At 64.7% G+C, this 27,580-nt stretch overlaps 3 protein-coding genes across 8 annotated transcripts in view; 2 read left to right on the plus strand and 1 right to left on the minus strand.

The window, feature by feature from the left end:
- The first annotated feature begins 4,444 nt into the window (after nucleotides 1–4,444).
- LOC128825808 (hypermethylated in cancer 1 protein-like) lies at nucleotides 4,445–12,563 on the plus strand. Of its 3 annotated transcripts, none has more exons than XM_054008607.1 (2): nucleotides 4,445–5,148; nucleotides 8,607–12,563. In XM_054008607.1, the coding sequence occupies exon 2, from the start codon at nucleotides 8,624–8,626 to the stop codon at nucleotides 10,517–10,519; it is 1,896 nt and encodes a 631-aa protein (XP_053864582.1). In that variant the 5' UTR covers nucleotides 4,445–5,148; nucleotides 8,607–8,623; the 3' UTR covers nucleotides 10,520–12,563. The 3 variants fall into 3 exon arrangements, with proteins under 3 accessions (XP_053864582.1, XP_053864581.1, XP_053864583.1); XM_054008606.1 differs by lacking the exon at nucleotides 4,445–5,148 and adding an exon at nucleotides 5,746–6,201; XM_054008608.1 differs by lacking the exon at nucleotides 4,445–5,148 and adding an exon at nucleotides 8,055–8,095.
- A 1,353-nt stretch (nucleotides 12,564–13,916) lies between these two features.
- LOC128825804 (hypermethylated in cancer 1 protein-like) lies at nucleotides 13,917–20,824 on the plus strand. Of its 2 annotated transcripts, none has more exons than XM_054008601.1 (2): nucleotides 13,917–14,375; nucleotides 16,773–20,824. In XM_054008601.1, exons 1-2 carry the CDS (start codon nucleotides 14,324–14,326, stop codon nucleotides 18,680–18,682), a joined length of 1,962 nt encoding a protein of 653 aa, XP_053864576.1. In that variant the 5' UTR covers nucleotides 13,917–14,323; the 3' UTR covers nucleotides 18,683–20,824. The 2 variants fall into 2 exon arrangements, with proteins under 2 accessions (XP_053864576.1, XP_053864577.1); XM_054008602.1 differs by lacking the exon at nucleotides 13,917–14,375 and adding an exon at nucleotides 16,228–16,268.
- Nucleotides 20,825–22,362: 1,538 nt separating this feature from the next.
- SMG6 (SMG6 nonsense mediated mRNA decay factor) overlaps nucleotides 22,363–27,580 on the minus strand; it is a 154,097-nt gene continuing 148,879 nt past the window's right edge. For all 3 annotated transcript variants that reach the window (XM_054008185.1, XM_054008184.1, XM_054008183.1), the window contains exon 19: nucleotides 22,363–25,762. In XM_054008185.1, coding sequence (XP_053864160.1) covers nucleotides 25,632–25,762 — 131 coding nt within the window. In that variant the 3' untranslated portion in view covers nucleotides 22,363–25,631. The remainder of the gene's footprint in view (nucleotides 25,763–27,580) is intronic.

Here is a 27,580-nt window from a genome sequence, read left to right on the forward strand (position 1 = left end):
GCAGGGGATGACCTCCCATGGGCTGTCAGGCCAACAGCCATGGGACCAAAGAACCGTGCTGGGGCAAGAGCATCCAGAGAGGAGACCCTGACATCAGCTGTCCCAGTGTCTCAGGCCTGAGGAGGCTTCCAGGAACTGTTCTGTGCCACACTTCCCCTGCCTGCGTTCCCCACCCTTCCCAAGTCTGGTGTGAGACTCCCAGCCCTGATGGTACCAGCAGGTGGTGCTAAGTGTCTGTCACAGAACATCCTTTTCCTTGGGGCTCCAGAATAGATCCAAACCACTGGTCCACCGAAAAGCTACTAGGAGAAGCTATTGGAGTCTCCATACTGAGGCTTTAGGCCTTTGCCAAACGGAAATGAATTCAGCCTGAAATGTGTTGGAGCTGAAAAACGTTCAAAGAAGCCACTGCAGACATATTTTGCTCATGAAATTATCCTCACTGCTTCATAGCACATGGAAGGGGCCAGGCTGCTGGGAAGCTGTAGAGCTAATTATAGGGGATTCCTTCTTTCCAAAATCAGCTTAATTTGGAAGAATCTGCTTGAGGTTTTCCCTAATTGCTTTCTCAAGCTCCAAGCAATTGCTGCTCGCTTACATTTAATGTCCTCTTCCTCCTGAGCACCGTGGCGTCAGAATCCAGCAGAACTTCCCTTAATGTGAAGTTAGAGTGCACTAATCAGATGCAAAATTATACATTGTGGAAAACACACAACGGTCTCCCTTCCCCCCCGCATCTCCTCTCAGGGCTGTAATTATTACACGCACACATTTGGCTGGCAGAGGCGGGAGGATGCGGTCGCATGGTGCACTGGGAGTCACAGTTGGAAGTGTTTAAGACAGGGCTCAGATCTCGAACTCACAGAACCTTGTCTCCATGCAGGGAAGGCCCAGCTACCTGTGGGATAACATGCACAGGCACCGTGTCTGGACCTGAGTGTTTCTGACAGTGTGTAACAGATTGATGTCTGAATTTGGAATTTTCCCTGGGGCGTTCAAGCCTGTCTTATCAGAACTCCCATTAACGAGGGCTGGGTATGTCCCCTGGCATTTGATATCAGCCCATTCATTATGGGCTGGAGTCTGACTAGCACAAAAAGACATTTACACTGCAGACCTGGAGATCAGCTCTACCAAGTCTCCTGATGAACTGCCCAGCCCTGCTAATGCCCTGCCCAGCCCTGCTAGCCAACTGTCTAGAACCAGGAGAGTAGCCAGCAAGCTCTGAAGTTCCCTCCTGTGCTCACCCAAGTATTTAAGCTTCCATTTAACCAACAGTTTATTGTGTCCCACTAAGCTTCCAAACAACCATCCTAATGTTCGGGTTAATCCTGTGCCACAGTAAAGCCAGCATACAACTACAAAGCTAGAGTGGATGTGGAAGGAGTTGGAAATCATCCCCCTTAGAACGTACTCACTGATGGATGTTAAAAATCAGCTACTAACAGCAGACATTTTTAAAATCAGAAGATCCTGCTAACTTGCATCTAAGAGTTTTCAAAGAACTGGCTGAGTATCTCGCTGGACTGTTACTATTGATTTTCAGTAAGTCTTGAAACACGGGGGAAGTTCAGGAAGAAGGAAGAAAGCTACTGTTGTGTCAATATTTCACAAGGGAAACTAGATGAATCAGCTTATATAGGCCTGTCAGTCTGACCCCGATCCCAGTCAAGGTAATGGAATAGCTCTGATGGGATTCAGTTAAAAAAGAATTAAAGGAGGATAATGTAATTAAGGCCATTCAACATGGGTTTATGGAAAATAGATACTGTCAACCTAACTTGATCTATGTATTTTTAAATGAGATTACAAATTTGGTTGATAAAGATAACAGTATTGATGTAATATACTTAGACTTCTATACCCCATATGACTTGGCACCACACGACATGTTGGATACAAAACTAGAAAGATATAAAATTAACATGGCACACATTAAATGGATTAAAAACTGGCTGACTGATAGGTCTCAAAATGTAACTGTAAACAGGGAATCATCATTGATTAGGTGAGTTTCTACTGGGGTATCACAGGAATCGTTTCTAGGACTTACACTAATTACCATTTTTATCAATGACCTGGCAGAAAAGAAAATCATCACCGATCAAGTCTGCAGATGACCCAAAGATTGGGAGCGTGATAAGTAATGAAGAGGACAAAGTGATCAGGATCATTTGGTAAGCTGGCTGCAAACAAACAATGCACGTTTTAACACAGCTAAATGTCAATGTCCATCCCTGGAAACAAAGAACACAGGCTGAACTTACAGGGTGGGGGACTCTAGCCTGGGACAGGGACTCTGCAGAGACGTGAAGGTGATAGTGTCTTGTGTCGGGGTAGGGTTCTTCTGCTTTTGTTGATGCTCCAGTATCCTGACACAGGGCCCATCTGGGCTCAAAGATGTTGCTTGTTCTCACTCTTGATTGAGTTACATGAGGCCCATCCCATGATGGGTGATGCTTCATCCGGCCAGCTGTAATATTCTACCGTTTACACCTCTCCTAAAGGACACCATGGAAACCTCTGCCAATCACCATCACAAACAGCGACTTCACTGCTTCCAGCAAACACCTTGCTGACCTGGCAAGGAGCTGGGCAGACACAGGTGTAATATGGCAGCCTGGGCATGCCTCTGTCACATTCCTCTGCCACATGGAAGTTGTGGTGGCCACATACACAGTGTCTCCCCCCACCCCCAATGGCTGCTTTTCTAGCTCCTCTCGTCTCTTCCAGACCTTCTGCATGTAAGTGAATTAAACCAGCTTAGACCCCCTGCCAAGTAGTGAGCCAAATGCAAAGGTGAAGTGTAAATGCCTGAGTGTCACATGCTGCTACATGGGCCTGGGTCTAAGTGGAAGGGAGCAGTTTTCACTCCCATGCAAAGGGGCCAGAGGAAAGTGTGACAGGAGCTCTGACCCTCTCTGGACTCTCCTGCACTCACTCTGCCCTGGGCCCACAAACTCTATGTCTCATCTGCTGTTGGACTGGGCTCCGAATAGGGGGAGTGTCCATGGCCATTTGTCACTGTGGGCCTGTCTATGCCACAAGCACAACTGGCTCATGACACCCTCGGCCAGCTCCATGCAAACAGCGCTGAGCTGGGCTGCACAACAGCTTGTTTATTTCACAACAGGCGATGTGTCAGCCACATAGTGTGTCACACCTACCAGCCACCCAGCTGGGCCTGCCGGTGCATGCTGGGAAAATCTGGGCAGTTGCCCCAGGGTACCTGGGGGGGAGGGGGAGGAGTGTCTGGAGGCCATGCAGGCATTGGCACCCATAGTGCAGTGTGTTCTGCAATGCCAGCATCTGCTGAGCTGCTCATAGCTGGGGGCCACCTCCCAGCCTGGGCGACCCCCTTCGTTGGCATGGTTACTATCCCTGCCCCGGTGTGTGTGGTCTCCAGCCATGTGGGGCACAGGAGTCTGAGTCCCACTAGTTACCCTGGTTCCCGCACATGGGGCCAGATGGGGCTCGTGAGGGGCCCGTGGCCCTTTGCTCCCTGACAGCCAAGGTCTGCACCAAGAACTGCTGCATCTGTCACCTTGCCCTGGACCCCGTCCCCTTCTGCCAGTCTGCCGGGGACTCGCAGTGGGGACGCGGATCCCGGGGAGGCAAAGGTGGGAACATTTTCCCAAGGGAAGGATTTTCCATTGAGACAAAGACATTAAACAAAAAAAGGAAGAAAGAAAGAAACAAGGTCCTTTGGGGAGCAGGATCCAGGAGATTGGGGGGGGGGCTGGGATGGGGGGAGCAGGGATGAAGGGAGCTGGGACGGGGGATTGGGGGAGCTGGGATGGGGGGAGCAGGGATGGAGGGAGATGGGACGGGGGATTGGGGGAGCTGGGATGGGGGGAGCAGGGATGGAGGGAGCTGGGACGGGGGATTGGGGGAGCAGGGATGGAGGGAGCTGCGACGGGGATTGGAGGGAGCTGGACTGAGGGGAGCAGGGATGGAGGGAGCTGGGACGGGGGATTGGGGGGAGCAGGGATGAAGTGGGGAAGCTGCATCGAGGAGTTGAGGGGAGCTGGATGGGGGTGGGGGAGCTGGACTGGGGGGAGCTGGGACGGGAGATTGGGGGGAGCTGGGATGCAGGGACTTGGATCGGGAGATTGGGGGGCGCTGGGTGGGGGGCGCTGGGCCGGGGATTTTCCTCCGAACTTTCCCGCAAAGCCAAACCAGGAGCGCACCCCCGGGCCCGCGCGGTCTTTACCCGCCTTTCCCCTGCTGGGTCCCAGCACTCAGGGACGCTTTTCCTTCCTTCAATTGCCATATTTGGGTGTCGCATTCCCAAGATCGATTGGCCAATGTAAGTCACGTGGTGGCCCCCCAAAAAACAACTTTCATTTTCAATCCCCCCCCCCACTAACCGGTGCCCGATGCGCACAGCGCTCTGCCGCCAGCCGGCCCCGCCCGCGCCGAGGGGTCCCCCCGGCTCCGCTGTGCCCACTCCGCGCCCAGGCCGGGGACTGTCCGTACGAGGGAAGGCCGCAGGCGCGCCCCATCCGCCCGGCGGGCGCTCCCGCTGCCCACAGGCCAGTGGCTTCCCTTGCCCAGGCTGTGAGGAGGCCCCGCCCGCCCCTAGCCCGGAGGGGCCGCGTGGCTGGGCTGGGGTCGTTGCGCACGGGGGCTGGGGACTGAGCGGGACCGGGCCTGGCTCTCCCCGAGGGCTCCAGACCCGCGGCGCCCCAGGTCTGGCTCCGGGTCTCCAGCCCTGCACCAGCGGCCTTCCCGCTCCCCGAGGCCCCGGCTTCCCTCGTCCCGCCCGCAGAGCCCCTGTCCTGCCCCGCCTGAGCCCAGGAGCACCCGGCCCAGCCAGATCCTCCCCGTAGTGGGCAGCTGGCGAGCCGAGACCCGCCTGCACCCCGGCGAAGCACAGAACTCCCTCGCCCCGGAGGGGAAACCGACCCCGGGCCGGGAGCTGCCGGGCCCTACGGAGCCCCCTGTGCTGACAGCGACCCTTGTCCCCCCAGGGTGCCAGGGCCGCGCACCTGCGTGGGGAGGAGCCGCCTGGCACCGCGGATGAGCGGGGCGAGGGACGCTAGATGGCAGCAGGGACCGGCGCTACCGCCAGCCGGGGCCCGGCCGAGAGGCGAGCGAGCGCCCGGCAGGAGAACCGCTGCACCTGGCCTAAGAGATGAGCCCAAGGTAGGTGCGGGGGCTGCTGAGCCGGAGAGCCGCCGACTCCCGGACAGCGCAGGGGCAGGTGACCGGCCCAGGCCCGGACGGGGACATCAGCGGGGGACTCGGGAGCCCGACACCGCCGGGAGCCACATCCGAGACTAAAGGGGGAGCCCAGCCCCGTTCCCGTCACCATCCCCCCGCAGGACCCTCTCCCCGGCGCCCTTCGGGCCCATCCTGTGCGGGACTAGCGCCGTTTATCCGCAGCTGGAAGTGCCCCGCGGCGGGAGCAGGAAACTGGGGGGAACGCGCCGCTCCCCGGCCCCCGATAGACTCACCCAGGCATCCGGGACGGGAGCCGGGCTCCGGGGCTCGCTTGGGCGCTCTCCCTCTGCGGGAGTCGGGGCCGGAGGGGAAGGGGCCGCCGGGGAGCCCTGCGCGGACCTGGCGCTGATACTTTCACCTTCCCAACGGGCCCCTCCCAGCCCAGCGGCCCGGGGCCGCCCCCCACCCCGCAGGCAGACGAAGCGGGTTAAATTTCCGCGCCGGGCGGACGCTCAGGAGGCGGGATCCGGGCAGGTCGGTCCCGGAGACGCGCGGGGCTTTTCCTTCCCGCCGCGGGCAGGGGTCCCCGGGACAGCTCCGTGGGGAGCCGTCCCGGACCCCGCTCCTCCCCCTGCTGCTGGGGCCCGCTCGCCCGGCCCCGCCCGGGGAGCCGAGGGGAGGAGGAAATCAGCTGCTATCCCTTTAACAGGCGCTGGCGCTTTTGAGCGGAGTTCAGGCCGGGGTCAGTGGGAGTTCGCAGCCCGGGCTTTACCTTTGCGCCTAGCCGTGCGCCGGCGGCACATGCTGTCTCCTGCGCTGCGCCCCGGAGCGGCCGCCGGGCCTGGCACGCAGGGCGCAGCGAGCGCCGAGGGAGGCAGCGCCTTGGCAGCACAGCCCGTGGAGCTGGCATGGGCCGGAGGCGCCGGCTGGCGGCGGGGAGCGCACGGCGGGGACCCAGGGGCTGAGGCCGCTGCTCGGGGGACATGAGAGTCCGCAGAGACCTCGGCTGGCTGGCGGAAGCGACGGAGCCCCCAGGTACCGCGGGCCGGGCCGGGCCGGGGCAGGAGGGAGCCTGTGCCGGGGGCTTCTGCCCGTGCCCCTGGGAGCAGGGCGGGCGCTCACCTGGCCGGGGCCCCCACTCATCCTGCAGTGCAGCACGGAACCGGGGAAGGGGCGGCCCGGGGCACGGCTGGGTCCCTCCCGGGATGCGACCGCATAAAGCCGGGCAGGGGGCGCCGGGGGCTGAGCCGCGGCCGCCCGAGGCAGCGGGCGCTTTACAGGGAACCGGGAGCGCAGCCCTGGGGTCGGGCCGCTCGCGGGGCGCCTGGCTCCGAGAGCAGAGGAGGAAGGGTCGGTCCCTGCGGGGGGTGGCAAAGCGGCCGGAGGTGCGGGAAGTCGGGTGCTGGGGGTGTTGCCACCCCCCGGCTTGAAGTGGCTCCATCAGAAGCAGGGTTACAGTTTGGTTCCCTGGCTCTCAGCACCCCGCTATCCACATTGTTCCAGCGCCCTGCAGGCGCCGCAGCCAGAGCCCGGGAGGGGAGCTGAGGGCGAGGTCCCGCGGAGCCAGCGCTGGGCCCCTGCGTGTCCCTGACCCCAGAGCCGGCAGGTCCCCCAGAGGTTCTCGCCCAGGTGGGGGCCGGGCCCTGCCCTCGGTGCTCGCGGCTCCCCGACAAGCCCATGGACGGGAGTCCCGCTGGCGACCAGCAGAGCTGGCCTGGGACTTCCCCACGCGGGTCTGCAGGAGGGGACCGATCCCCGCGGGCAGACAGCGGGTCCCGCCGGGGCCGAGTCGGGCCGGGGCTGCCAGCGGGCGGGGACTGGCCCCTAGGCCGGTCTCTCTTCTCCAGCCCCTTTGCCTCCTCCCCGGCTCCGCTGCAGGCCCAAGGACAGAGGGGCTGGACCCAGGGCTGCGGGGTTGCTGCATTTGAAGTGGTTTCCATCGTGCAGAGGGTTTCGTGGCTCTCAGCGCCCCATGAAACATCCGTCCAGCGCCTCTGCCCAAGGATGCTGTAAAATGGCGAAGTTTGGCTCCCCCGGCTCCAGCCCGGCCCTTCCCCGCCCGCCCTCGGGCTCGCACTGCCCGAGCCCAGTTGGCCCTGGCGCACCCACAGCTCCTTCGCCTCCCAGGGGAGCCGCCCCCTCGCTCTCCCCGCCACAGCAAGTGCGCCAGCCGGGCCCCGCTCGCTGCGGACCCGGCCCGTGTCTAGGGCTCCGGCCATCCCGGCCCAGGCCAGGCCGACCCGGCCAGCAGCGACTTCCCCTCCCTTGCCCTGGCTCTCTCGAGTGGCCCCGCGCAGTGCGGCCTGTCCCGGCCTGGGCCCGGGGAAAGGGGCCCCGCTCCTCTGGGGGCCGCTTGTTCTCCCCAGCAAGCCAGCCCGGGCAGGGCGAGTCGGGGAAGCCCGGCCCGGCCCCTTCGCTGGCTTTGGGGCCTCCTGGTGCGAAAATCGCCGGTGGCGGCTAGAATTGGGGCGCGCCAGGGAGGCAGGAGAAAGCAGGGCCGGAAGACGAGGGGCTCCGGGCCCCCCAAGCACCCCTGGAGCCCGGGCCCCGCTCGTCGAGTTTGGGATCAGAAGCGGAGCGGAGCTTCCCCCGGGCGCTGGGGAGGGGCCGGCGGCCGCAGGCAGCAGCGGCTGCGCCTAAGGCGGGAGGGGGCAGGATGGGGGCAGAGGTGGCCCGGCCGGGGAGCCGCAGGTGGCCTGGCCCCTCCGCCCCCGCTCAGGTGGGGCTGGGCTCGCAGGCGGCGCTGGAAGCGGAGGGAGTGATGTCACCTTCTCCCAGCGCCGGCAGGGGCTTTGCCCCCTCCCCTCCCCCGCCCGGCCGCGCAGAGAAGCCCCGATATAAGGGGTGGCACAAGGCAGCGCAGCAGGCAGTGCGCAGAGGAGGCGGCGCAGCCCCGGCTCCCCGGCAGGACTCGCCCGCTCCGCCCCAGGTAGCGGCTGGGCCCTGGCAGCTCCGCATCCCGGGGCCGGGGCTGGGGCTTCCCGCTGCGGCCGGCGGCGCGGCGCCCTCGCCCCGTCTAAGTGGCGCAGCTCCGAGAGCGCAACTGCCTCGGCTCCCACCCGCAGCCTAGACCCAGCAGCCGGCGGGGAGCCGCGAAGGACGCAGCGAGGCCGGGCGCTAGCTGGGGCGGCCGCCGACTGGGCGCAGGTCCTGGCGCTGGGAACCGGCCTCCTGCCGCCTCGCTGGGCCCTGGGGGCAGGCGCGTGTGGGGCCGGCGGCCCGAGGTCCCCGCTGCTCCGGCTGGGGGCTCCCCGGGGGGCGGCAGGTCGGACGGCGGGGCCCGGCTCCCTCCCCGGGCAGCGCCCGCCGCTGCATTCCAAGGCCCTTGCGCAGCGGGCAGCGGGCAGCGGGGCGGGGATGTTTTGCCTAAATTAGGCCGCGCGCTGGACCCGGCCGGGCCGGCCGCCAGCCAGGCGCCCCTCACCGTGTGTGTCTTGCAGGTGGCGGGGGGAGCCCCATGCTGGAGGCCATGGAGATGCCGAGCCACTCCAGACAGCTGCTCCTGCAACTCAACACGCAGCGGGCCAAGGGCTTCCTGTGCGACGTGATCATCGTGGTGCAGAACGCGCTGTTCCGCGCGCACAAGAACATCCTGGCGGCCAGCAGCGTCTACCTGAAGTCGCTGGTGGTGCACGACAACCTGCTCAACCTGGACCACGAGATGGTGAGCCCGGGCGTCTTCCGCCTGGTGCTGGACTTCATCTACACCGGCCGCCTGGGCGAGTGCGAGCCGGGCGAGCAGGGCCTGGGCGCCGTGCTGGCGGCCGCCAGCTACCTGCAGGTGCCGGCCCTGGTGGCTTTGTGCAAGAAGAAGCTGAAGCGGACGGGCAAGTACTGCCACCTGCGAGGCGGCTACAGCCCCTACGGCAAGATGGCCAGGGGGCTGCGGGCCGCCACCCCCGTCATCCAGACCTGCTACTCGGCTGCCCCCCGGCCTGTGGACATGCAGCCTGGCGAGCCCCACAGCACCCAGTGCGGGGAGCTCTATGCCTCTGCCTCCCAGGGCACCGCCCTGCACCAGCCTGGGCTGTGCCCACCCGAGAGGCACTGCTCCCCCCCCTGCGGCCTGGACCTCTCCAAAAAGAGCCCCACCAGCCCTTCCTCCCAGCTGCCCACAGACAGACTCCACCCGGGGGACAGCAGGGAGCCCTTGCTGCCCCCCAGGCACGACAGCCCCCCGGGCAGCGCTTCCCTGCTGGCCAACCACAGCTCCGCCTACAAAGACCCTCCCCAGGTGGGCGAAGGCGTGATTCACCCCGCGGAGCGCTTCCGTGGCAGCCCGCCCTGTGCCGAGTCCCTTGCCCGGGCCGAGGGCCGCGACTTCCTGTACCGCTGGATGAAGCACGAGCCCCCGGGCAGCTACCTGGAGGAGTGTGAGGCGGAGAAAGAGCCTGAGCGGGAGGAGAAGGCCGAGTCGCCCCTGCAGTCCCGCTACCCCAGCATCGAGAGCAACGAGATGGAGAACGACAACAGCACCAGCGAGGACACGGGCAGCAGCGAGGGCCCATCCCCCGGGGGCACCCTGGGCCCCTACTGCAGCCACCTGGCCTACGAGCCCGAGAGCCTGGGGGACAACCTGTACGTGTGCATCCCGTGCGGCAAGGGCTTCCCCAGCTCGGAGCAGCTCAACGCCCACGTGGAGGCCCACACCGAGGAGGAGCTGTACCACAAGGCAGCCTCGGAGCAGGCCGGTCCCTTCCTGGACAAAGGTGGCCAGAGCCTGGGCGACATCATCCGTCCCTACCGCTGCTCCTCCTGCGACAAGGCCTACAAGGACCCGGCCACGCTGCGGCAGCACGAGAAGACGCACTGGCTCACGCGGCCCTACCCCTGCACCATCTGCGGCAAGAAGTTCACGCAGCGCGGCACCATGACGCGGCACATGCGCAGCCACCTGGGCCTCAAGCCCTTCGCTTGCGACGCCTGCGGCATGCGCTTCACCCGGCAGTACCGGCTCACCGAGCACATGCGCATCCACTCGGGCGAGAAGCCCTATGAGTGCCAGGTGTGCGGCGGCAAGTTCGCCCAGCAGCGCAACCTCATCAGCCACATGAAGATGCACGTGGCCGGGCCCGACGGCAAGGCCAAGCTGGACTTCCCTGAGAGCGTCTTCGCCATGGCGCGGCTCACGGCCGACCAGCTGGGCCTCAAGCAGGAGAAAGCGGCCGAGCTGCTGTCGCACACCTCACACTTCCTCAGCGACCCCAAGGGCCTGGAGAGCCTGTACCCGCTGGCCCGGTTCACAGCCGAGCACCTGGGGCTGAGCCAGGAGAAGGCGGCCGAGATGCTGGGTCCAGCCTCACACCTGCACAGCGAAGGTGGCCGGAGCATAGAGTGCTATTCCCCCACCTAATGGGGCATCCCAGGGCTGCCCATTCCAGCCACAGCCAAAGAGCCCACGTGGCCATGGGTCTCCAGAGCCCACCGCCCCCTCCCCAGATGGACTCTCTGTAGCATTTGGGGAGTGGTAACTTTTCTCCCTGAAAATGTGCAGTGGCCGAATGCTTCCTCCAGCCTCCATCCAATGGGGAAAAGCCAAAAGCGCCAAAGAGGGGGTGGGGTGAGCCCCTGGCAAAGGGCACTGGGCAGCAGCTCTCTCCAGCTGCTCACTCTCAACCTGGTGTAACGGGAGCAGCAGAAGGGTTTGATCTTCTGAGGCCTCTGCAGGAATCTCTACACCCTGGCCCAGCAAACCCTGCCCAGAGCCTGGGCCTGGCGCCTCCCTCTTGCTGCAGAGCCCTGGTTGGGGCAGCTCCTCTCCCAGCTCTGACTGGAGCTGGGCCTGGCTCCCAAAGACCCTCCTGGGCCCCACCTAGCTGAGCCAAAACCAACCCAGCCCCTGCACCCTTGTTGTACTCAGGGATGGCCCCAGCATCCTGCCTCACCCAGGCCAGGCCCAGCTGCCTCACGGAAGAATTCCTGCCCTGGGCGATTGCCGAGGAGCCTGGCCCCAGAGACTCCCCGTCCCCAATCGCTGGTGGGAGGGAGCATGGATCTGGGGCCCGGCTGGCCCTAGACTGAGCCTCTGGGATGCATCCATCCCTCCCCACCCTCTACTCTGTGGGATCCCAGGTGGGAACCATGCTGCTGTTTCTCAGGGGGTCTCTGCTGGGAAGTGGGCTGGAAGCATGAGGACACAGGAGCAGTTTGGTGGGCCCCCCCTCTTCTCTCCTCCCTCCCTCGGCGGTGCCCAGGCAGAGCAGGGCTCTAGGCCGCAGAGCATGCAGGCAGGGCAGTGAAGCGGGGCTGGGCTGCTCTCTCCATGCTGTGCTCCTTGTACCGAAGGGCCGTGTCCCTGTGCCAGGGCGTCTTCCCGTCCCCCCAACAGCTCTGGTGGGAGGCCCCCTCTCCTCTGCTCCCCGGAGGCTCAGTCCTGGCCCAGGAGCTTGTGACGAAGACAAAATCTCTCAGTCACCTGCTTCGCTGTGCCAGGGAGAGGCAGCAGCTGCCTTGCTGGGCTCCGCTGGGCAGCAGGGCTCTGCCATGCTCTGGCGGGGGGGGCTGGGCTTTATGCTCAAGCCCGTGGGGGGCAGTGCAGGGGCCAATGACACTGAGGGGGTGAGCGGTTAGGTCTCTGCCCTGGTGGCCAATGGGGACAGGTGCTGCATGCAGGCGCCCCCCCACCTGATAGCACACAGAGCTCTGACCCTCAGGCCGGCCGGGCTGCACTGAGCGGGCAGATCCTCCCCGCACTCCTGGGTTAATGGGGCACAAGATCTAGGTGCTGCCCAAGATCAGGGCTGCTCGGAGCCCTGCCTGGGGCCTTCCTTGCTCTGTCCAGGCAGGGCCACCAGAGACGTGGAGGCTGGGCCCAGGGCCCTGCCGTGAGTGACCCAGGGCGGGGTCCCATACCACCCCCGTCTGGCCTGCAGGATAATGTGAAGCTCTTTTCCCTGCCTTGTCTTTTCTCCTTTGCACACCAGGCCGAGGTGGCCACCCCACAGTGCCTGCTCCTGGCCTCCAACCAACTGTGCCTTTAGCCTGACCGGCTGCTCCTCCAAGGGGCTTTGGGTCCAACTGCTCCCAGTGCCAAATGTCCATGCCCAGCTCAGGTGCCTCTGGCTAGCAGAGACTCAGGACACTGACCCTGCGTCCCCTTTCCAGCTGCGCAGGAACTTGGGCACCGAGGGGCTCCCCGGGCACCGAAGGGCTTGTCTAGGGCCAGGAATCGCAGGCCAGAGTCCGGCCCCGGCTGCCCTGCACCCTTGCAGCCATCAGGGACAAAGCTGCAGCAGCTGCGACCAAAGCGCGGGGGGAGGGGACGTATCCAGTGCCTGGATCCAGGTCTCCCTGCCCCCGCCCAGTTTGTATATTCTTCTGATTTGTACACGGGCATTTTGTCCCATCCTTTTCTATACTCAAGACCAAATGAGCAATAAAGTGAAGTTAACACGTGAGGTCTCGGCTCCTTCTTTTGGTCTGGGTGGGCCCGGCCTGGGGCTGGCAAACTCCGCTCCTTAGGGTCAGACGGGGGAGTGGGCAGTCAGGTGCTGGCCCAGCCTGGGGAGGGTTGAGGATGACGAGGGACGTAGCTCTGGGGCTAGTCGCTGCTCTAAGGCGTGCAGCCTGGGGGAATTTTCCCCCTGACTCCAGGCCCATCCTGGGGCACCAGCAAGGGTCCCTTAGGGGCAGAGGTGCTGCGGTAAAGGGCAGCCCTGGGACTCGAAGCCAGGGCTGTGGTGGGTGTTTCTGCTGCATGGTGGAGTACAGCACTGGAGGGGGGACAGGCTCCCCTGTGGGAGAAGGGTGTGTGTGTAATGGACTATTCACCGCTGTGGTGCCAGCAGGAATTCTGGGCTGGCTGCAGGACGCGGGGGCAGATGCTCTGGGCTGTGCAGGAGGGCAGGCTGGCTGGGCACAATGGTCCCTTGCGGGCCTCTCTGGGGAGCCTCCTGGCCCGTCTGGGAAAGGGGGCCCAGCTCCATTCCACCCCAAACTCGGCAGCGTTTCCCAGGGCAGGAGCTGCGGCCGGGCCCAGCTCGGGCTGCAAGCCCTGAGCCCTGATTCCCACCCCAACTGCGAACAGAACAGAACGAGGCAGTCCAGAGAAGCATTTGGTAGGAAAATCTTATTAAGAAAACATCTTAACAAAGCAACACAACCCCAGCTAAGGGGCGGGGCCCAGGCTCTGCCCAGCCTCTTGGGCACCAGGTGAAGCAAACGACCAGAGAGTCACCCCGGAGCCAAAGGGCAGGGATGGAGTAAAGCCAGCACCCGGCCACGGGGAGCAGCCAGCAGTCGGGGGGGGCGGGTCCCCAGAGCGATAGACCGCCGGGAGCCACATCCGAGACTAAAGGGGGAGCCCAGCCCCGTTCCCGTCACCATCCCCCCGCAGGACCCTCTCCCCGGCGCCCTTCGGGCCCATCCTGTGCGGGACTAGCGCCGTTTATCCGCAGCTGGAAGTGCCCCGCGGCGGGAGCAGGAAACTGGGGGGAACGCGCCGCTCCCCGGCCCCCGATAGACTCACCCAGGCATCCGGGACGGGAGCCGGGCTCCGGGGCTCGCTTGGGCGCTCTCCCTCTGCGGGAGTCGGGGCCGGAGGGGAAGGGGCCGCCGGGGAGCCCTGCGCGGACCTGGCGCTGATACTTTCACCTTCCCAACGGGCCCCTCCCAGCCCAGCGGCCCGGGGCCGCCCCCCACCCCGCAGGCAGACGAAGCGGGTTAAATTTCCGCGCCGGGCGGACGCTCAGGAGGCGGGATCCGGGCAGGTCGGTCCCGGAGACGCGCGGGGCTTTTCCTTCCCGCCGCGGGCAGGGGTCCCCGGGACAGCTCCGTGGGGAGCCGTCCCGGACCCCGCTCCTCCCCCTGCTGCTGGGGCCCGCTCGCCCGGCCCCGCCCGGGGAGCCGAGGGGAGGAGGAAATCAGCTGCTATCCCTTTAACAGGCGCTGGCGCTTTTGAGCGGAGTTCAGGCCGGGGTCAGTGGGAGTTCGCAGCCCGGGCTTTACCTTTGCGCCTAGCCGTGCGCCGGCGGCACATGCTGTCTCCTGCGCTGCGCCCCGGAGCGGCCGCCGGGCCTGGCACGCAGGGCGCAGCGAGCGCCGAGGGAGGCAGCGCCTTGGCAGCACAGCCCGTGGAGCTGGCATGGGCCGGAGGCGCCGGCTGGCGGCGGGGAGCGCACGGCGGGGACCCAGGGGCTGAGGCCGCTGCTCGGGGGACATGAGAGTCCGCAGAGACCTCGGCTGGCTGGCGGAAGCGACGGAGCCCCCAGGTACCGCGGGCCGGGCCGGGCCGGGGCAGGAGGGAGCCTGTGCCGGGGGCTTCTGCCCGTGCCCCTGGGAGCAGGGCGGGCGCTCACCTGGCCGGGGCCCCCACTCATCCTGCAGTGCAGCACAGAACCGGGGAAGGGGCGGCCCGGGGCACAGCTGGGTCCCTCCCGGGATGCGACCGCATAAAGCCGGGCAGGGGGCGCCGGGGGCTGAGCCGCGGCCGCCCGAGGCAGCGGGCGCTTTACAGGGAACCGGGAGCGCAGCCCTGGGGTCGGGCCGCTCGCGGGGCGCCTGGCTCCGAGAGCAGAGGAGGAAGGGTCGGTCCCTGCGGGGGGTGGCAAAGCGGCCGGAGGTGCGGGAAGTCGGGTGCTGGGGGTGTTGCCACCCCCCGGCTTGAAGTGGCTCCATCAGAAGCAGGGTTACAGTTTGGTTCCCTGGCTCTCAGCACCCCGCTATCCACATTGTTCCAGCGCCCTGCAGGCGCCGCAGCCAGAGCCCGGGAGGGGAGCTGAGGGCGAGGTCCCGCGGAGCCAGCGCTGGGCCCCTGCGTGTCCCTGACCCCAGAGCCGGCAGGTCCCCCAGAGGTTCTCGCCCAGGTGGGGGCCGGGCCCTGCCCTCGGTGCTCGCGGCTCCCCGACAAGCCCATGGACGGGAGTAACGCTGACGACCAGCAGAGCTGGCCTGGGACTTCCCCACGCGGGTCTGCAGGAGGGGACCGATCCCCGCGGGCAGACAGCGGGTCCCGCCGGGGCCGAGTCGGGCCGGGGCTGCCAGCGGGCGGGGACTGGCCCCTAGGCCGGTCTCTCTTCTCCAGCCCCTTTGCCTCCTCCCCGGCTCCGCTGCAGGCCCAAGGACAGAGGGGCTGGACCCAGGGCTGCGGGGTTGCTGCATTTGAAGTGGTTTCCATCGTGCAGAGGGTTTCGTGGCTCTCAGCGCCCCATGAAACATCCGTCCAGCGCCTCTGCCCAAGGATGCTGTAAAATGGCGAAGTTTGGCTCCCCCGGCTCCAGCCCGGCCCTTCCCCGCCCGCCCTCGGGCTCGCACTGCCCGAGCCCAGTTGGCCCTGGCGCACCCACAGCTCCTTCGCCTCCCAGGGGAGCCGCCCCCTCGCTCTCTCCGCCACAGCAAGTGCGCCAGCCGGGCCCCGCTCGCTGCGGACCCGGCCCGTGTCTAGGGCTCCGGCCATCCCTGCCCAGGCCAGGCCGACCGGCCAGCAGCGACTTCCCCTCCCTTGCCCTGGCTCTCTCGAGTGGCCCCGCGCAGTGCGGCCTGTCCCGGCCTGGGCCCGGGGAAAGGGGCCCCGCTCCTCTGGGGGCCGCTTGTTCTCCCCAGCAAGCCAGCCCGGGCAGGGCGAGTCGGGGAAGCCCGGCCCGGCCCCTTCGCTGGCTTTGGGGCCTCCTGGTGCGAAAATCGCCGGTGGCGGCTAGAATTGGGGCGCGCCAGGGAGGCAGGAGAAAGCAGGGCCGGAAGACGAGGGGCTCCGGGCCCCCCAAGCACCCCTGGAGCCCGGGCCCCGCTCGTCGAGTTTGGGATCAGAAGCGGAGCGGAGCTTCCCCCGGGCGCTGGGGAGGGGCCGGCGGCCGCAGGCAGCAGCGGCTGCGCCTAAGGCGGGAGGGGGCAGGATGGGGGCAGAGGTGGCCCGGCCGGGGAGCCGCAGGTGGCCTGGCCCCTCCGCCCCCGCTCAGGTGGGGCTGGGCTCGCAGGCGGCGCTGGAAGCGGAGGGAGTGATGTCACCTTCTCCCAGCGCCGGCAGGGGCTTTGCCCCCTCCCCTCCCCCGCCCGGCCGCGCAGAGAAGCCCCGATATAAGGGGTGGCACAAGGCAGCGCAGCAGGCAGTGCGCAGAGGAGGCGGCGCAGCCCCGGCTCCCCGGCAGGACTCGCCCGCTCCGCCCCAGGTAGCGGCTGGGCCCTGGCAGCTCCGCATCCCGGGGCCGGGGCTGGGGCTTCCCGCTGCGGCCGGCGGCGCGGCGCCCTCGCCCCGTCTAAGTGGCGCAGCTCCGAGAGCGCAACTGCCTCGGCTCCCACCCGCAGCCTAGACCCAGCAGCCGGCGGGGAGCCGCGAAGGGCGCAGCGAGGCCGGGCGCTAGCTGGGGCGGCCGCCGACTCGGCGCAGGTCCTGGCGCTGGGAACCGGCCTCCTGCCGCCTCGCTGGGCCCTGGGGGCAGGCGCGTGTGGGGCCGGCGGCCCGAGGTCCCCGCTGCTCCGGCTGGGGGCTCCCCGGGGGGCGGCAGGTCGGACGGCGGGGCCCGGCTCCCTCCCCGGGCAGCGCCCGCCGCTGCATTCCAAGGCCCTTGCGCAGCGGGCAGCGGGGCGGGGATGTTTTGCCTAAATTAGGCCGCGCGCTGGACCCGGCCGGGCCGGCCGCCAGCCTGGCGCCCCTCACCGTGTGTGTCTTGCAGGTGGCGGGGGGAGCCCCATGCTGGAGGCCATGGAGATGCCGAGCCACTCCAGACAGCTGCTCCTGCAACTCAACACGCAGCGGGCCAAGGGCTTCCTGTGCGACGTGATCATCGTGGTGCAGAACGCGCTGTTCCGCGCGCACAAGAACATCCTGGCGGCCAGCAGCGTCTACCTGAAGTCGCTGGTGGTGCACGACAACCTGCTCAACCTGGACCACGAGATGGTGAGCCCGGGCGTCTTCCGCCTGGTGCTGGACTTCATCTACACCGGCCGCCTGGGCGAGTGCGAGCCGGGAGAGCAGGGCCTGGGCGCCGTGCTGGCGGCCGCCAGCTACCTGCAGGTGCCGGCCCTGGTGGCTTTGTGCAAGAAGAAGCTGAAGCGGACGGGCAAGTACTGCCACCTGCGAGGCAGCTACAGCCCCTACGGCAAGATGGCCAGGGGGCTGCGGGCCGCCACCCCCGTCATCCAGACCTGCTACTCGGCTGCCCCCCGGCCTGTGGACATGCAGCCTGGCGAGCCCCACAGCACCCAGTGCGGGGAGCTCTATGCCTCTGCCTCCCAGGGCACCGCCCTGCACCAGCCTGGGCTATGCCCACCCGAGAGGCACTGCTCCCCCCCCTGCGGCCTGGACCTCTCCAAAAAGAGCCCCACCAGCCCTTCCTCCCAGCTGCTGCCCACAGACAGACTCCACCCGGGGGACAGCAGGGAGCCCTTGCTGCCCCCCAGGCACGACAGCCCCCCGGGCAGCGCTTCCCTGCTGGCCAACCACAGCTCCGCCTACAAAGACCCTCCCCAGGTGGGCGAAGGCGTGATTCACCCCGCGGAGCGCTTCCGTGGCAGCCCGCCCTGTGCCGAGTCCCTTGCCCGGGCCGAGGGCCGCGACTTCCTGTACCGCTGGATGAAGCACGAGCCCCCGGGCAGCTACCTGGAGGAGTGTGAGGCGGAGAAAGAGCCTGAGCGGGAGGAGAAGGCCGAGTCGCCCCTGCAGTCCCGCTACCCCAGCATCGAGAGCAACGAGATGGAGAACGACAACAGCACCAGCGAGGACACGGGCAGCAGCGAGGGCCCATCCCCCGGGGGCACCCTGGGCCCCTACTGCAGCCACCTGGCCTACGAGCCCGAGAGCCTGGGGGACAACCTGTACGTGTGCATCCCGTGCGGCAAGGGCTTCCCCAGCTCGGAGCAGCTCAACGCCCACGTGGAGGCCCACACCGAGGAGGAGCTGTACCACAAGGCAGCCTCGGAGCAGGCCGGTCCCTTCCTGGACAAAGGTGGCCAGAGCCTGGGCGACATCATCCGTCCCTACCGCTGCTCCTCCTGCGACAAGGCCTACAAGGACCCGGCCACGCTGCGGCAGCACGAGAAGACGCACTGGCTCACGCGGCCCTACCCCTGCACCATCTGCGGCAAGAAGTTCACGCAGCGCGGCACCATGACGCGGCACATGCGCAGCCACCTGGGCCTCAAGCCCTTCGCTTGCGACGCCTGCGGCATGCGCTTCACCCGGCAGTACCGGCTCACTGAGCACATGCGCATCCACTCGGGCGAGAAGCCCTATGAGTGCCAGGTGTGCGGCGGCAAGTTTGCCCAGCAGCGCAACCTCATCAGCCACATGAAGATGCACGTGGCCGGGCCCGACGGCAAGGCCAAGCTGGACTTCCCTGAGAGCGTCTTCGCCATGGCGCGGCTCACGGCCGACCAGCTGGGCCTCAAGCAGGAGAAAGCGGCCGAGCTGCTGTCGCACACCTCACACTTCCTCAGCGACCCCAAGGGCCTGGAGAGCCTGTACCCACTGGCCCGGTTCACAGCCGAGCACCTGGGGCTGAGCCAGGAGAAGGCAGCCGAGATGCTGGGTCCAGGCCCACTGCTTCATGGCGACCGGACCATAGAGCGCTATTCGCCCACCTAATGGGGTGGCCCGAGACCCCCAGGGTCGCCCACCGCAGCTAGAGCCAAAGAGGCCACGTGGCTGCCGGGTCTGCAGATCCTGTGGGTCCCTCCTCAGATGGACTCTCTGTAGCATTTGGGGAGTGGGAATTTTTTCCCTGAAAATGTGCAGTGATGGAGATCTTCCGCCTCCCCCCACTTCATGGGGCAGACCAGACCAGCCAAACAGCGAGGGGAGGCCAAGCCCCTCGCTGGGGGTCCCACACGAGTGGTGCTGTTGTGGGGCTGGGAGTAATATGCCACAGGGGTGGGGCTGTTTACAGCTGGGCTATGGCGTGGTGCGAATAGTAAGGTGATGGGGTAGGGCTGTGATCAAACCCCACTTACTGGCCCCCGGCATCCATCCCCTGGTGCGTCCTGTCATAGCTGCTCCCTGGAGGGCTGCCAGGAGCCGTGCCCAGATACAATGTAGTCTGTACCGTGCCCCTGCCTTACCTGGCATAGCCACCAAGTGCCCAGCAGGGGCTGGTGCCTCCCAGCACAAGGAAAATGTGAACCTGCCTCCTACCTCAGGAGCCAGTCGCTCCCCTCCCTGGGACTCAAGGAGGGCCATGTCAGTCTCCGCCCCCCCCCCCCCCCCAACCTCCCTGCTGCAGCTGGACCCAGTACGAGCACAATAACCCAGCTCTAGGCCCACTGCTTAAATCTGCCTGCCCTGCCCCGCCCCCAGTCCTAGCTGCCTCTGTTCAGGCCCCCTCGGAGGCCAGCTTCCCAATGGCGCCAGGCCCGGGGGAGCCAAAGGCTCTGCGAGGGACACAGACATTTGCTGTTGAAGCAACTGCAGCTCTACTCTGTGCCTCATGAAAATCGGCTTTCGCAGCTGCCTTCAGCTGGGATCCCCCCGGCTTTGCTCACCAGCCTGAACTCCGTCTCGAGAGCGTGGCCCAGCCTGCTGCAAAAGCACTGGGGCCCCTCAGTTGTCCAGGGCTGTCATGTCCATTGGGCACAGGCTGCACCACAACCAGGAGGGGCTGTCAGTGCCTGCAAGCCTTTCCTGCCTGGCTCGACCCTTGGTAGGATGGGTGGTGGGCAGCAGGAACAGATCTTATCCAAGTAGGCTTGTCCCAGCAGCTGGGCGCTGCCTTCCTTTGGAGGAGCAGAACTTCAGCTGCGGCCACCACCCAGGATGGAGCTGCCCGTGGGCACAGCTTTGTCCAGCACCGGATCCCTGCTGGGTGTAACGGGAGCAGCAGAAGGGTTTGATCTTCTGAGGCCTCTGCAGGAATCTCTACACCCTGGCCCAGCAAACCCTGCCCAGAGCCTGGGCCTGGCACCTGCCTCTTGCTGCAGAGCCCTGGTTGGGGCAGCTCCTCTCCCAGCTCTGACTGGAGCTGGGCCTGGCTCCCAAAGACCCTCCTGGGCCCCACCTAGCTGAGCCGAAACCAACCCAGCCCCTGCACCCTCGCTGTACTCAGGAATGGCCCCAGCATCCTGCCTGACCCAGGCCAGGCCCAGCCGTCTCACGGGAGAATTCCTGCCCTGGGCGATTGCCGAGGAGCCTGGCCCCAGAGACTCCCCTCAACCCTTCCCCAATCGCTGGTGAGAGGGAGCATGGATCTGGGGCCCGGCTGGCCCTAGACTGAGCCCCTGGGATGCATCCATCCCTCCCCACCCTCTACTCTGTGGGATCCCAGGTGGGAACCATGCTGCTGTTTCTTGGGGGGTCTCTGCTGGGAAGTGGGCTGGAAGCATGAGGACACAGGAGCGGTTTGGTGGCCCCCCTTCTTCTCTCCTCCCTCCCTCGGCTGCAGCGGGAGAGCTGCCCCCTCCCATGGGTGGTGCCCAGGCAGAGCAGGGCTCTAGGCCGCAGAGCATGCAGGCAGGGCAGTGAAGCGGGGCTGGGCTGCTCTCTCCGTGCTGTGCTCCTTGTACCGAAGGGCCGTGTCCCTGTGCCAGGGCGTCTTCCCGTCCCCCCAACTGCTCTGGTGGGAGGCCCCCTCTCCTCTGCTCCCCAGAGGCTCAGTCCTGGCCCAGGAGCTTGTGACGAAGACAAAATCTCTCAGTCACCTGCTTTGCTGTGCCAGGGAGAGGCAGCAGCTTCCTTGCTGGGCCCCGCTGGGCAGCAGGGCTCTGCCATGCTCTGGCGGGGGGGGGGGGGGGGACCGGGCTGGGCTTTATGCTCAAGCCCGTGGGGGGCAGTGCAGGGGCCAATGACACTGAGGGGGTGAGCAGTTAGGTCTCTGCCCTGGTGGCCAGTGGGGACAGGTGCTGCATGTAGGCGCCCCCCCACCTGATAGCACACAGAGCTCTGACCCTCGGGCCGGCCGGGCTGCACTGAGCGGGCAGATCCTCCCCGCACTCCTGGGTTAATGGGGCACAAGATCTAGGTGCTGCCACGCATGGAGCCCTGCCTGGGGCCTTCCTCGCTCTGTCCAGGCAGGGCCACCAGAGACGTGGGGGCTGGGCCCAGGGCCCTGCCGTGAGTGAGGGTCCCATCCCACCCCTGTCTAGCCTGCAGGATAATGTGAAGCTCTTTTCCCTGCCTTGTCTTTTCTCCTTTGCACACCAGGCCGAGGTGGCCACCCCACAGTGCCTGCTCCTGGCCTCCAATCAACTGTGCCTTTAGCCTGACCGGCTGCTCCTCCAAGGGGCCTTGGGTCCAACTGCTCCCAGTGCCAAATGTCCATGCCCAGCTCAGGTGCCTCTGGCTAGCAGAGACTCAGGACACTGACCCTGCGTCCCCTTTCCAGCTGCGCAGGAACTTGGGCACCGAGGGGCTCCCCGGGCACCGAAGGGTTTGGCTAGGGCCAGGAATCGCAGGCCAGAGTCCGGCCCCGGCTGCCCTGCACCCTTGCAGCCATCAGGGACAAAGCTGCAGCAGCTGCGACCAAAGCGCGGGGGGAGGGGACGTATCCAGTGCCTGGATCCAGGTCTCCCTGCCCCCGCCCAGTTTGTATATTCTTCTGATTTGTACACGGGCATTTTGTCCCATCCTTTTCTATACTCAAGACCAAATGAGCAATAAAGTGATGTTAACACGTGAGGTCTCGGCTCCTTCTTTTGGTCTGGATGGGGCCGGCCTGGGGCTGGCAAACTCCGCTCCTTAGGGTCAGACGGGGGAGTGGGCAGTCAGGTGCTGGCCCAGCCTGGGGAGGGTTGAGGATGACGAGGGACGTGGCTCTGGGGCTAGTCGCTGCTCTAAGGCGTGCAGCCTGGGGGAATTTTCCCCCTGACTCCAGGCCCATCCTGGGGCACCAGCAAGGGTCCCTTAGGGGCAGAGGTGCTGCGGTAAAGGGCAGCCCTGGGACTCAAAGCCAGGGCTGTGGTGGGTGTTTCTGCTGCATGGTGGAGTACAGCACTGGAGGGGGGACAGGCTCCCCTGTGGGAGAAGGGTGTGTGTGTAATGGACTATTCACCGCTGTGGTGCCAGCAGGAATTCTGGGCTAGCTGCAGGACGCGGGGGCAGAGGCTCTGCCCTGGGCTGTGCAGGAGGGCAGTCTGGCTGGGCACAATGGTCCCTTGCTGGCCTCTCTGGGGAGCCTCCTGGCCCGGCTGGGAAAGGGGGCCCAGCTCCATTCCACCCCAAACTCGGCAGCGTTTCCCAGGGCTGGAGCTGCGGCCGGGCCCAGCTCGGGCTGCAAGCCCTGAGCCCCGATTCCCACCCCAACTGGGAACAGAACAGAACGAGGCAGTCCAGAGAAGCATTTGGTAGGAAAATCTTATTAAGAAAACATCTTAACAAAGCAACACAACCCCAGCTAAGGGGCGGGGCCCAGGCTCTGCCCAGCCTCTTGGGCACCAGGTGAAGCAAACGAGCAGAGTCACCCCAGAGCCAAAGGGCAGGGATGGAGCAAAGCCAGCACCCAGCCAGCAGTTCTGAGGGAAGCAGGACCCCAGAGCCTATGAGGGCGGGAGCTGCCTCCAGCAGGTCCTTGCCTCTGGCTGCTCATTCACATGTCCACGGTGGATCATGCTGCCACCACTCAGTAGAGTCAGGTCCCAGAGCAGTTCCTGCAGTCAGCGGACAACTCTGAGAAGCAGCAGCTGGCACCAGCAGCGTCCAGGGGAGATGGTGGAGGCAATTCCTTCCATTAGCAGGGTGCCAGGGGAGGGCACAGGGTGTCCGGTTTGGTGCTGACTGTCCCTTTCACTGGCCAGCTCTCCCCTGACGCCGCGGCCGCTCAATGGCAGAGTTCAGCAGGTTCGTCAGAACAAACGTTTCAAACACAGCACGGTTTGAGGAAAAGTCAATGGGCGAACGTCGCCTGCCCCAGCTCCTTGCACAGATCCTGCCAGCAGGCTCCGCTTGGCACAGTTTAGTCCTAAGGTCCTGGGTTGGGTGTCCAGTAGCAGGCGGCAGCGGCTCCAGCAGGCAGGCTCTGGCCTGGAGACCTCCCTGGCAGCTGTCGTGGGGACAATACCAGCCTTCCTGCCTGTGTGTCACAGCCCCAACCTCGGGCCATGGGCTTGTCGCCTAGCCACCCCGGAGCGAGCTGTGACAGGAAGTTGGGCTGGAGTGAGGCTGCGAGGCCCTTTGCAAAGCACCTGGCTAGCACTGCTTGGTGAGCACGCAGGACTCAGGCTACCCTGGCATCTGTCATCTGGGGGCTCAGCCCTGCCCCAGCCCTGTCCCACGCCAAGGTCCCAGGTGAGGCAGCCCCTGGGGAAGGGGTCTCTGAGCTGCTGGTGGCAAGAGAAACCCCCTCGTCTGCCAGTAAGCAGCCGCCGCCCGCTCTTCTGAGGGAGGCCAGAGAGAGCACTGTCCCCTCCCCAACGCCCCTGGGACTGAGCAGCCAGGGGCAGCGCTGCATTCTCGTTCCCCCCGCTTGCCTCACTGGCTTCGGTCCTGCTGCCTCCGTCTCCAGCTTCCATCCACTGCCCTCACAGGGCCCTTCGCACCCTGGGCTCCTGCAGAGATGCTGGCCCTGCGTGGGGAAGGTCTGGGAGTACAGCAAAGTCCCTAGAGAGGGCAACATTGCGCCTTCCTGAAGGTGCTGGGTACCTGCCTGGCCACAGAGCTCCCTGGGCTGTTCTGCAGAGGCCTGGCCTAGCTGCAGGAGCTTGGAGGTGACTACAGCTCCCTCAGCCTCTGCGCCCTGGGATGCCCCACTAGGGCTCTGTCTGACTAGGAGGGCCTGGCTCCATGGAGGAGACAGAGCTCAGCCCCAGCTGCACCAATGCCCGGCGCCGAGGGACCCTGTCCACTCTGACGACGCTGCCTGACAAGGCTCAATGCGGCAGATGACGGGGCAATGGGGTCAGCTCAAGGGCTCCATGCTGAAGGGGCAACTGGGGCTCGCAAAGCTGCTCAAACAGGAACCATTGTCAGGTCAGTGTCCCTCTGGCCCCGTAGACAGCCCCTGGCAGCTCCCTCAGGACCCCACAGCCTGGCCTGTCACAAGCTCAGGGGGACTCAAGGGAGAGATTTATTGTAATGGCAAAGCCTTAAGAGCAGGTTACAAGCATGACAAGGCAGGGAGTGTGTGGGGCAGGATAAGGGTGTGCTTCTCGTAGGGGGGAGCAGAGCAGGGGGCCCAGGAGGTATCTGGGGCAGAGGAGCAGAGCAGGGGGCTCAGGAGGTATGTGGGGCAGAGGAGAGGAGCAGGGGGCTCAGGAGGTATATGGGGCAGAGGAGCAGAGCAGGGGGCTCAGGAGGTATATGGGGCAGAGGAGCAGAGGGTGTGTGGGGCAGGGGAACAGAGCAGGGGACTCAGGAGGTATATGGGGCAGAGGAGCAGAGCAGGGGGCTCAGGAGGTATATGGGGCAGAGGAGCAGAGCAGGGGGCTCAGGAGGTATATGGGGCAGAGGAGCAGAGGGTGTGTGGGCCAGAGGAGCAGAGCAGGGGGCTCAGGAGGTATATGGGCCAGAGGAGCAGAGCAGGGGGCTCAGGAGGTATGTGGGCCAGAGGAGCAGAGCAGGGGGCTCAGGAGGTATATGGGGCAGAGGGTGTGTGGGGCAGGGGAGCAGAGCAGGGGGCTCAGGAGGTATGTGGGGCAGAGGAGCAGAGCAGGGGGCTCAGGAGGTATATGGGGCAGAGGAGCAGAGGGTGTGTGGGGCAGGGGGCTCAGGAGGTATGTGGGGCAGAGGATGTATGGAGCAATCAAGGTACAATGCAGCCTGGGTATTTAATGCTTTTCCTTAGCAGCAATGGATCCTGAACAATAGACAACCCTAAAGCTCGTGGTGAGGTTCTCAGAGCAGGACCTGCTGCCCCCGTGCTGGAGAGGGGACCAGAGCATCTTCAAAAGGGGAAAAGGAACCAAATATCCATTACTTTCCACCCAGACTCCAGTGGTGGGAAGTGATGGGGCTACTGCAGCCCTATTCCCGTGGGACACAACTAGGGCTCCAATGAGCTGCCAGCCAAGTGGACAGATGAAAGAATCGAGACAGGCGGAGAGGAACAGCCAAGGTGTGAGCGAAATGGCCAGAGAGAGCAGGACAGACCCTGACCTCCACGTTCAGTGTCTCAGGGGTGCAGCCAGGGCTCCAGCAGGAACACAAGCGCCTCTGGAAACCGCCAGCAGGAACTGCCACAACGCCAGGTCCCTCCCACTTTCCGTAGCCAGTTAACAGACAGGAGGCTCCCATTCCTCTGGCCGGCTCAGAGCACAGCTCCAAGGAGAACACTGGCCTCCAACGGGAGCTCTCTCCAGTCAAGGATGCTGACAAGGGCAATGGGGCTAGCCCAAAGCTTTCCCCAGGGACCAGTGCCCCCTGCTCTGCCCCCCACTCTTCCCAAAGGCCCTGGCAACCCGCAGAGTCCTGGCCTCCGCACGACCCATCCACAGCAGGGACCTTCCCTTTGCAGCATGGCCATTCGGGGCTGGCTTTGAAGACGTGGTGTTTATTGTTCAATGGTGGGTCGGGAGGCAGTGGTGGTGGTGCAGGGCTGCCTTGAAAGCCATTCTCCCACCAGCAACACGCTGCGTCACTCACGCGGGGACATCTCCTCCTCAGTCACACCCGCTCAGCCCTCCTGGGCCCACTTCAGGAAGGTGGGAATGTCTCGCACGGGCACGTTCCGGGTCAGTGCCTTGACACGCAGGTTCCGATCGTCCGTGAGCAGCACCACCTCTCTGAGCAGACGGATTGGATCATCTGAAACAATAACCAGAGAGGACGTGTGCTTAGGGGTAGCTCCTGTCCTGAGAGAGAGCTAACCAGCCCCTGCCAGCCACCTGAACTCTGCTGTCAGCACACGACGGCCATGCAGCCACCCAGCTCTGCTCCACCAAATGCTGCCCTCAGCTTCTCCCACAGCTGCCCCGGCCTGCTCTTTGCTTCTTCCCGCTTGGGCTGCTTCTCCTTCCTTCATGCTGTCCCTATGCCTGGCCCAACCTCCCCGTCCTCAAACCCTGTCAGCTGCAGACACGTGCTCTGCCCAGGGCACAGTCCCAGCGGTGCTCTTTGGTATTTGGCGAGGATATTCTACCTGGGCTATGAAGCATTCTGTACTGAAGGCAAACAGCAAGGTGTCCCCACGCCATGCAGGTGCCCTGGACAGGGCATGACCCCTCCTGGCACCTGTGGTGTGTGGCTCAGCTGTCCGGCTCATGAGCAGATCATTTCTGATGGAGCCTCGTGACTCCTGCCGACTGACCTCTGAAGCCAGTCAGAGACAGCCCTAGGGCCTGGCACAGCAGCCATGCTGCGTCCCTATCACAGATCAGATCTGGCCCCCGTATGTATCCCCAGCATGTACGTCCGTCCCACACAAACCCTGGAGAGGGCCCTGCTATGCCCCAGGCTGGGGTTGTGTGTAAAGCAGAAAGCACAGAGCAGGCAGAGGGGCAGGAATACGGCCTCTGACGTACGTTCCAGCAGGACACTGGTGCTCATTGTAAGGTCTTTAAAACCAAACCTTATTCTAAGAGTCATTTTGCCTTTGAAGGGCCACAAACATTAGGGCTGAGCCCTGAGAAATAACTGAAATGGTCTCGCCCACTAGACGGGTGAGCTGCCCTGCACACATCACGCTGGGCTGGGGCTGCGGGAACTCTGCTTACATGACAGTGGAGCAGGGGAAGCGAACAGGGTGTAAGCAGCTGGATCCTGTGACCGTACCTCCAAATGAGGGCTTGAATGGAAAAAAAAAGAGTCCATGGAAGCCCACCTTGGGCCCAGGATCTGCTACATGGAGGGGCAGGCCCAAGGGAGGGTGTCTAGGGACCTGCTGTGTTGTGAGGGGTGGGCTCCTGGGATCTGCTGGGTTGGGAGGGGCAGACTCATAGGAGGGCGTCCTGGGACCTGATGCGTTGGGGGGAGGGAGGGGGCAGGGATCTGTTGGCAGCAGGATCAGGAGGTTTTGTGCGGACACTGAGAAATGTGTAACAATAAACATCCTCTGTTCTCAGCCTGGTGACGTGGCTCCTTGTTACAAACCAGAGGCTGTCAGCTTGTCAGGCCCCATCCACCATAATCCACATGATTTTAAAATTCAGCATCATTTACGCATAAACATTTGGTGACGGTTTCTCTGTGAATCTGACAAGTTAAGCTGCTAAGAATCTGCGCTGACAAATGTGCGTTTCTGGAGCAGCTGCTGATGTAATTCCCGTCCCAGCAGCCCCTGCAAACAGCTCTGGGATCGTCTGATTTTAGTACATGGCGCCAGACGCCAAGTGGGCAAACGGAGGGGAGGGCATTGCCGTGCGCAGACAGCCCCGGGATACGCGCCATGTGCCACTTCCGAGGGAACAGGCAATGGTAGCGCTGGCGTGGAGGCACTAACCACAGAGCTGGAAGGGGTTCTTCCAGCACTGCAGTCAATCCACCTCGCCAATAGGCAGTAGAATCTACAGTGGGGTCTACACTGGGGCTTAGGGCAGCATAATTATATTGCACAGGGAGTGACGTTTTTCCTAGCCCTGAGCGATGTAGTTAAGCCAGCCTAACGTTGTGTGGAGCAGCCCTTAG

The sequence above is a fragment of the Malaclemys terrapin genome, chromosome 18 (assembly GCF_027887155.1).
Source record: "Malaclemys terrapin pileata isolate rMalTer1 chromosome 18, rMalTer1.hap1, whole genome shotgun sequence".
Classification (NCBI taxonomy): Eukaryota; Metazoa; Chordata; order Testudines; family Emydidae; genus Malaclemys; species Malaclemys terrapin.